Here is a 9,533-nt window from a genome sequence, read left to right as displayed (position 1 = left end):
TTGACAGTGGACCAGGGCTACTTCCATGTGCTTTGACTCAAATTCAGGAAGTCAAGAACATCGGTCTCCAGGAAAATATGCAGCCGTCAGTATTTGAGATAAGAAAACCTATTACTATGGCCTACATAAAGCATCAGGATTTAAGTTTACGTGTCACTTTCCTTTTGTGTCTTTTAACAGCTATTTTGCACCAAAAGAAATTTCACATCCAGTTCCTTTAATATATTTAAAAGGGGGGGAGGGATAGGTAATCATTTGCACACACACCTAAGAGAAAGTTAAAAAGCTGGTTTATTTGAAACTGTGAATTCAAAGTCCAATAAATAAAATGCTTAACATCACCACTGGACACTACGTAGGAAAACTCTGCTGAGACTGGATTGTTCCCTTGGTGCTCCAAGCATGGATGAACTCCAGAATGATCTCCCAGATCCGCACTCCAATCCATGCCGTTACCTCAAGAACCATCTTTAAGCCTTCCCCAGGCGCACGCTGACAAATCCCTCCCTGCTGGGGTGTCGCCGGTAGCAGCAGAACCACCCCAGAGCCGACAGGGCTCACAGCACCAAGGTTTTAAAAGTGAGAAATCAGTGCCTAGATTTCAGAACTTCTATAGAGCATCCCTCTTCCTCCTCTCTGAGTCCTTTGACCTGGCTCATGAACTCTGCTATCTTTTTTTAATTATTATTTTTTAATGGGTTGTTATTAGGCCGCAAGAACACACTACTGCTTACTCACTGTCACTCTTTGGGGTGGGGCATGCAGCTGACCCCATAAACGGTGCTTATGTTTGTTCAACACTGCTATTAAATAACGAGGTTTTGCCAAATAGCAGACTCAGTGTTTAAGTTAACTGTATGTTACATATATATTAAAATTCTCTGAAGCGATCAATATGAAAATATCAAGATTTCATCCAAAATAGAATTCAAAACAGCTTATAGAATTTGATGGACAGTCACCAAATTCTGCTAAAAAGTCATACCCTTATAGAAATGGCACAAAACCCAATTCTGTATCTACTTTAAAAACTACTGTACAGGGCAAGAGTATGCTTACTACCTCAAAAAAAAAAAAAAAAGAAATCAAGTTGGGCACGTCACCCTTTACTTGTAACACTGGCACAAGTGAACTGACAGAAAAGCCTGCTCTTTCTTTTTCTTCTGTGAAAGGTGGGGAGAGGGGCATGAAGAGGAAGAATAAAAAATAAAGCACATTACAGGTTATCACATAAGTGGCTATTAACAAATACTGGAGGCACTGCTTTACAAGCCAGGTGAAACCAACCATATCCAGAAAGAAAGGACAGAACCAAACAAGCGTGGCCACCAGTACTGGTTTGTTCTTTGACCGACGTGAGCGTTCCGTAGTCTCAAATAGGGATGCTAGTTCATATTGAACAAGACAGTCTATTTAGGTTTTATACCATTCTTACGGTCTCCATAGGACAATAAAGAATGATCACTACCTGAGTACTGAAGGTCCTCAACACCTTAAAGTCTTGATGGTACCAATTCATCCCGTCTCAGTATGTACCATTTTCGACTCAAAGGACTTCAAGCCACATTGACGTATCCAATTTGCTGGGGAAAAGGCACTGCTCAGTTACTAACTCATGCAATAACAATTGAAAACAATCAGATTTTTCACCAAACTTTGGGGATATTTGGGTAGAGCTTTTACAGAAAAGTGACGCACACAGCAGTCGTACACTCTGCAAACCAAAGCAACCTGACGCTCTCCAAAGCGGCTTTGCTTCCTGGAAAAGAAAAGCAAGCAAACACCGCTGCCAAGCTTTGAGCAGCAGGTATTTAAACAGCCGGACTTCAACACCAACAAGAGTAAAACACTTCCAGGTATCAAGATCTATTTAACAGATAACAACACAACCATTTCCAGTCAGTTCATGGTAACGCTTCAACAGGCACCCGTACGCCCCTCAATTCCCACCACGTTCATAGCAGTTGGATGATACCAGGCACCAGACTTAGCTGGCACATGAATTTTGACTGAGGGACAAAATAAAAAAAAAAAGACTGCCACGTATTTTATTGCTACCACTGCACTGGGGATTTGAAGGAGCAATGGATGTAAAGGCGACAATCACTTCTTCAGCAGATAAAACAAAAACAGGTTAAAAAAAATTAGGACTTCAAAACACAAACAGTCAAATAGATGTTTTCCACGTAGTTTACCTCAGTATTTTAACCAACATTATACATTTTATTGTTTAGAAAAGATGACGCCATTGCAGAAAAATAAAATAAAATTTGTTTTTTAACAGGACGTTTTACACGGTGGTATAAAAAGTGTAATGAGAGCCTGGAGGGGAAGAGAGGGAAACGGGGGGAAAAAACCAAATAAAAAAAATAAAAAACAAAAAAAACCAAACCGAAAACACTACTCCAGAAAAAGTAAAAAGCTAAATTGATTCCCAGATGTGTAAGTCTGAAGGTTTCAGCTTTTTCAAATACACAACTATGTGTGCCTTCCACAACAACGCTCACAACCGAACGAGACTTCTTGTACTACTGCACCCTTCACAGGCCAGTCTGCAAGTTGAAAAGAATAACACAATAACCTGCTAAATTGGTAAGTATGCAATTAGGGACTGCTTTTAGCTGTTATAAAAAGCTTGTTTACATATCTAATGGTTCATCACTAATATTCAAGCTGTGCTTAACATTTTTTAGTTCAGACATACTGAAACCCAGCAGCACAGACGGTTTGTGATTATTTATCGCATTTAAGCATATATTCCTCCTTTTTCCGAAGAACGATGCAACATCGATTTTCCACGCATACAGCAGCATGGAAAGTAATTCCATCTCTTTTTTAGAAGGGTACGGCCTCTCGTGAAAGTAGTCTGTCAAAAACTGCTTTTGAGCCTCATACGAATTGTAATCGTACTGTTTGGGATCTACTGCCAGAATGCGAAGATCCTCACTAGAAAGGAGCTTCTTCACCTCAGTCCTAATCCTCTGTCGTTTGAAAGGCACTACCCCTGAATTCGCTTCTCTTTCTGGAGACAGAGCTATGCCAGCACTGAAGCCCAGAGCCTGTAGATCCTTATTCCTTTGGTCTTCCGCAAGAAAGAAGGAATCCGGTTGCTTTCTTTTCAGGATCACAGAAACGTGCTTTTCACCATTCAAGAACAGCAGCTCCTTCTTCTCAGAACGCTCAAGCTGCATCTTCACGCTCGAGTTGCTGTCTTTGGGAGCACTTCGACAACGGAGCAGATGCACCGCGATAGCTGTCAGAGTCATATTTCCAGTGTACACGCCACAACAGTGGATGCACTTGAAAGCGGGAGACTTCAAAATTGTATGTACAGTTGGCATGATGTGATGCCGCTCTTTCAAATGCACTTCATAGGTTTCCTTACTAACAAACGTACCAAAGCAGAAGGGACAGGTTAACACTTTCTTGTTGCATCTGTTGCTCACTTCTGCCGTCTGAGGTTTCACTTTGATGTAAACAGGTACCAGTGTCCTTGAATTTAGTCCAGCAAGCACCGCCAAATGCACTTCTTTTTCACCAATGTCTTCTTTTGGTAACACTGTGCTGAAATCAAAGTGTGGAAACACAAGGTCACCCTGAGCATCATTACCGAGTTGAAATCCTCTGTTACTATAATCTGCATGTAACTCCTTTTTCCCATCGTGCGTAGTTTTATTGTGCTCCACGAGGCTTTTTAAGTCATGGAAAGTAACTGTGCAAAACAAGCAAGCTAAGCCATGCATCAAGAGATGTTTCATGAGCTCTTCCTCACAGAGAAAACATTTACAAGAGAAACACCGGACTGTCTTTTCCGTCATCCACCTTAGAAAGGGTGCACAAGCGGCAAGCTTGTCAGGCTGCGGGGTTTCCTCCTTTTTCACTTCACCATGTTTGTGGGCCACCGCCATGTGCACGTGGTAGACATTTGATGGGAAAAGCTCATTGCAAACAGGGCAAGTCTTCCACTGCTTGGCCTGCCTGACGGCCTGGCTTGTCTCAGGGCCAGGTGCGGAGGGCTGTAACGACAGATTCTGAGATGTTAAAACCACTGGAGGAGAGGGGGCATTCGCCAGAGGCTGGGACAGCTGAGTTACTGTCCCAGGCGGCATGAGTTGGATGGGCACTTGTGGTGGTGCAACAGTTGCCACTGCGCCACCAGGAGGTACAGGCAAAGTAACCGAAACTGGGGCAAGCGTGTAGGTAGGTATCCCATTAACCTGTTTCCCAGTCGGAATCAACTGCCTCAGTATAGACCCTGCAGTCAGAAAGGCTGCGTTTTGAGAAACCGCAGGTTGGATTGGCTGATTCACGGGGATAACCGCTGGGGCAACAGGCTGATTGATCTGCAGAAAGCCAGGTCCGCTGGGCTGCCTGACAGGGACGACCCCAGAGGCAACAGGCTGGTTAAGCTGGAGAACCCCTGACCCAACTGTCTGCGCCACAGGAAGGACGCCGGGACCGAGGGGTCTACTCACGTTCCCAAGGGACTGGTTGACAGAGAGGACTCCTGGTGCAACCGGTCGACTCCCAGGGCTGACAGGCTGAGTAACAGGCAGCGCTCCAGCTGCAACCGGACCACTGATGGTACCAATGGGTGGATTGATAGGAAAGAGCCCAGGCCCAACAGGTTGATTAAGAGGAAGAACCGCAGGGGCCACAGGTCTGTTTGGGGTCCCCACAGAATGATTTAGAGGAATAGGTGGGTTAAGGGGGAGCCCATGGGAAACAATGATGGGCTGAGAAGGTGACGGCTGAATATTAACGTTATTCTGAGCTACAGGAAGATTACTAGACACGAGTGTAACATGCGGTGGGGTAACAACTGGAGCAGAAGTGGTATGTGGAAGGCTACCAGAGGCACTTGGAACAGCCAGTGACCTGACTGCGTTTTGAACAGCTTTTGGCTGCACCACAGTCTGGTTTTGATTATTCTGTGGAAATGCAAGCTGGATGCAAGCCGGAGCTGTGACAGAACCTGCTGGGGCAGAGGCAGGGCCTGCAGATGGAGCAGCCACTGCCACGCCTTGGGGAGGCTTTGGAGCAATATGCATATGTTTCACGAGTCCTGGTTTCTGAATATGTTCCGAAATCACAGACCGAAGCTTGTTCTCTAGGTCTCTGTGTGTTTCAGCCGTCAAGACATGATACATTAGAGAATCCTGGCTGTTTGCAGAAGCATTACATTTTTTACAGTAATACTCAATAGAATTCTCTTTACTTTCATCAGATTTCTGGCCAAAATATGTACTTATTAAATTTTGAAAATGGTTCATCAGCACATGTTTCTTCATATTGTAATACAATGTGTCTGTAAAGTGACATTTTAGACATGTAAAGTTTATGATGTCACTCCTGAATTGTTTCATGCCATCCAAAATGCTGACTGTATAGTTCTGTATTCTTTTATTAGATGAATGAAACATCCGGATATGTTTTCCCACTATTTTGGGGTCAGAAGCAAATGCACACTTTGGGCAAGGAACCACCAGCTCTTGGTCCATTTCATCCTCATGGTAGCGGTGCAAGTGATTCTTGAATGAAGTAAGCAATTTTGACGAGAACTTGCATAAGCTACAGCAGTACGGCTTTGTTCTGTATCTCTGCAAACAAAGCAAAAACATCCACTTAGAAACTGCCAGTTCTTAAATCCCCATCATGTTTGAAAGTAAGTCTGTGCTATCACCTGTCAGAAATGCCTTCACTGGATATATAGCAAGTATCTTCAGTTTCATAGAGATCTGGTTTTGAAAAGCAGATTTAAATTGACATACTTAAAGGGTGAAACATGTGTGCCACTTTTGCTTCCTTATAATTCAGTAAAACGCCTCAAGTGAATTCATTTATACTCCCACAAGAAGAAATTCTGCAGCCCATTTTTAAAGAGGGAAATCACAGAAGAATTCGTATGCCACTGTACATGGGAGGTGAAGCCTTAGCAATTACGAATAGCAGCCCTTCTAATATGACACTTCTAAAGCTTTATTTAGTTCAAGGCCATGTCCTATTTACTGGAGAAAAAGAGAGAAGAGGTGGAGGGCTCTTTGTGTATTTCAATATCCTACCTTCACTGAAAGCTCTCCAAAAGCACCTCTCCCAGCAAAGCCACAAAAAATGAATTTGCTAAGGATGTTCTTTTGGACCCAGATAATTAACAGAGAGGAATAAAACCCCCTTTTATGACAAAGCAGCAATGACCTCTTCCTACTATCTCAACATACTGGACATCACGCCACAGTAATTTCTTTACGAAATTTCCTCTAGCACACTCAGAGCATATAGATTGTTCTCAGAAAAATATTTTAACTGCATAAAAATAAACCTATCTTCCACTAAGCAGTGGTTTTCTCCCTCAATTACACGTCACTTGACAACATTACTTTTTTAATTCATATGAACATTATTTGCTCTTTCTGAAAAACTGGTGGCCCTGTCAACCTTTTTTTCCTATCAGCTTCCTAGGGAGTTAACCCTGGCTCCTGCCAGAAACTACAGAATCAGTCACAGCAACATTCAGGTGACAAATCTGCAGTCTCAAACATGTAGTGGAACTTGTCTGTTCCCTCAGATGTCTTTTTCACCTTACTGACCTCTGCCTCTTATGAAACACCATGCAAAGGGAACAAGCAGCTGTTCCACCACTACAGCACCCAACCGAGCCAGATCACTCACACACACGTCACAGACAGGAACTGGAGCAAAAACTGGTGCAGTTGTTTGTCATTTCATACAGCCATGAAGGTGTCATCTCTTACCAGTACTAAAGGAGCCACCTGGTGATAAGGAAAATCTAGCCTCCAAATACAAAAGAATGGGTCAGATAAAGCCACTGGCTGGCCTAGGGCTGCTGAAGAGTACCCTGTGAAGGTTATCAGTGAATTATCCTCTACTTACACTCTCTGGCTGTCTGCTCTCCGCTGCTAGTAAACAGCACCACGGCAAATCAGAAGCATCTTCAATCTTACTTTTAAAGTGTACTGAGTAAAGACATCACTGAACATACAAAGCATTATTAAAAGCTGCATCTTCCTAGCATTACTTATAACGAATTCAGGTGACAGAGGTGACTGTTTCAGTTGGTTGTCTGAGGCTTAGAAAAGCTTATATGCTTTTAAATACTGGGCCTATACAATCTTTACTCCCACTCCTGCTTCTGGTTTGGGTCTTTCTGTCCCCATAAATTTACACCGCAGTGTAATACACTGTCAGCATTTCCTTGCTGCCAAATCTGTACAATTGTTGTTAGGTACAGTGAGAACACTCTACAAGTAGTCGAAGTGCTGAATTAATTTACTATTCCATAGCAACTATGATTTTACTTCTCATACAAACAATCACTGCAGTATAGCAGTAAGAAACCACTCCAGTACCTGCACACTGTTAAGCGTAGCAGAAATAATGTTCCCTACCTTCTTAGATAATTTGATGGAGGTAACAATTATGAGACTCCAGCAAAAGTGAAGACAAGCTCTGTACCTCAAGTTCTATCCAATTAGGATGAATCCTGCAGATCTGCTACTTAGCTCAGCAAAAACCCCCAAGAACAAAAATCCCCAAAAAATTCTGTTTCAGCAGAATAGAAGCATGTGGAAATCTGCTACTTTCATTTTTTAATGTGAAACAGTGCTCTTCTACACAGACATCTTGGAAAATAATTTCACTGGCATGTTCTCCTTGTATGCACATCTCAGCTGTTTATGATGTTAGAAGTGCTACTACTGCCTACTGATGGCAGCTCAGTTTTACAGAAAATTAGACAAAGTAATATTTCTAAGCCACTTAGGAAAAATGAGGTGTCTCAGAGACTGACCAACACAACCCTGAGCTGTGCAAATGGAATCCAAAAAGGCTTATTAGAGGCATTTAGGAAAACCTGGTCAGTCCCATGCCAAAGAGCATACCCCAGAACATCAAAACCCTTGCCACTGTGTAGTCTCACATTCCCTACAACCTAGAGGCAAGCAGAAAGACAACAGCCTCCAAAAACCAAAGTCCTTCCAAAATACTGAAGTCTCCCTAAAAACAGTACTAATGCAAGAAACCACCAACTATCTAAACAGACAACTTCTCCAGCCTACTGAGTTTCCAGTATAGCTCAGACAACTTAATTTCCTCTCACGGCAGCAACTTTGGAAAAGAACATCCTGAAGGACCAACTTCTTTTCTTCCAAATCTAGGCAGTGCAGAGGTGAATGATATGTATCACTGTTGTTTTAAGAAAATGGAGAGGAACAAGTTTAGCATCCAAAAGACATAGCTTGGCAGATATGTTCCACAGCAACCCATTACAAACCCTACACTGAAGTTCATCACAGCAGGTTTGGCAAAGACCGAGAGCTTTGTTTGGTCAGGCTGTACGTTGAGGACTTAGTTAAAAAATGCGACTATTGCACTTGGCAGCCTCAGCTTATTTTAAAGATGGCAAAGGCAGATTAAAAAATCCTGGGAAATTACCACCACAGTTTTAATCCATAACCTTTTGATTCAGGATGAAAAGAGCAGACCCACCACTGTTTACATGCTGTTGACAGCCTTTCCTCACGAAAGCAATTGGGAGCCCTAAGACTTTCCAGTGAGACTGAGAAAAGACCATCTTTTCTTCTGGATATACTCCTGTGCTCTACACAGTATCTTAGAAACTTGCTAGACTATTAAATTATAGAAATCCTTCAGTTTGTTCATCTCAACCCTGCCTTTCTTGTAGATTCTAGCTTTGCACAAGATTCCAACTACATAGAACTAAAACCCATTTCACATACACAAATCTAACCGGAATATGATTTCCACTGCAATCCTATCCCAAGCCACTAACAACAATTTCAGTTTAATCCACTCACATCTATGCAATCACATCTTCCAACAAAACAAGAAGCATGCTGTATAAAAGAGCACATTAAGACTATGCATCAAATTAGACTAAAAAGGCTGAACATTAATGCAACACGTTGAGTACTGATGTTCAAGGTTGTATTCTTGAAGACAGGGAGCGGCATGTATAGTCCTTACAACCAGCTGCATTACAGAGAGGAAATGAAAGATTATTTCCTGACTAATAGTACTTAGATGTTAAAGGTATTTATTTTACCATTAAAAAGGTGCATTTTAACTTTTCCAAGACTTCTGAAAGCAATAAAAACCAGGAACTCCACATGTATACCTACCCAGAATTTCTAAAAAATATACCTACCTTCCTTTTGCCCACAGACTCCCAAGGAGAGACATCACTCCATGAAGTGTTACAAAAGTATTTTTCACCTGGGTCAAAACTTTTAAGATTCTAAAAGAAAAGAGAAAACAGGAAATAATCTGCTTTTGCAATCTGATCTGAATACAAAAATAGTCTCAATACAGAGCAAGGAAAAGATAAATCCACACCATCAAAGGATGAAAGTCCAAATACTGTATTTGGATACAGGCCTCAAAATTCAGTTCAAAGAAATTACTACTTTGACCCCTTTGATTTATTTTACCTCAAATACTTGTTCATATGACTGCCTTGCAATAATACAGCAGTAATTCTTAACACCTCACAGTTA

At 42.0% G+C, this 9,533-nt stretch overlaps 1 protein-coding gene across 1 annotated transcript; it reads right to left on the bottom strand.

The window, feature by feature from the left end:
• Positions 1-2,639: 2,639 nt before the first annotated feature.
• ADNP2 (ADNP homeobox 2) lies at positions 2,640-9,274 on the bottom strand (the record flags this gene model as incomplete). The annotated part of the gene is made up of 2 exons (XM_010191782.1): positions 2,640-5,600; positions 9,185-9,274. Coding segments are annotated over 2 exons (3,051 nt in total), but the record flags the coding sequence as incomplete, so codon positions are not given.
• Between the last annotated feature and the right edge of the window lie 259 nt (positions 9,275-9,533).

This window comes from Mesitornis unicolor, unplaced genomic scaffold, assembly GCF_000695765.1.
Source record: "Mesitornis unicolor isolate BGI_N332 unplaced genomic scaffold, ASM69576v1 scaffold9339, whole genome shotgun sequence".
Classification (NCBI taxonomy): domain Eukaryota; kingdom Metazoa; phylum Chordata; class Aves; order Mesitornithiformes; family Mesitornithidae; genus Mesitornis; species Mesitornis unicolor.
The sequence above is the reverse complement of the archived record's forward strand: the minus strand, read 5'-3'. Positions and strand labels throughout refer to the sequence as shown.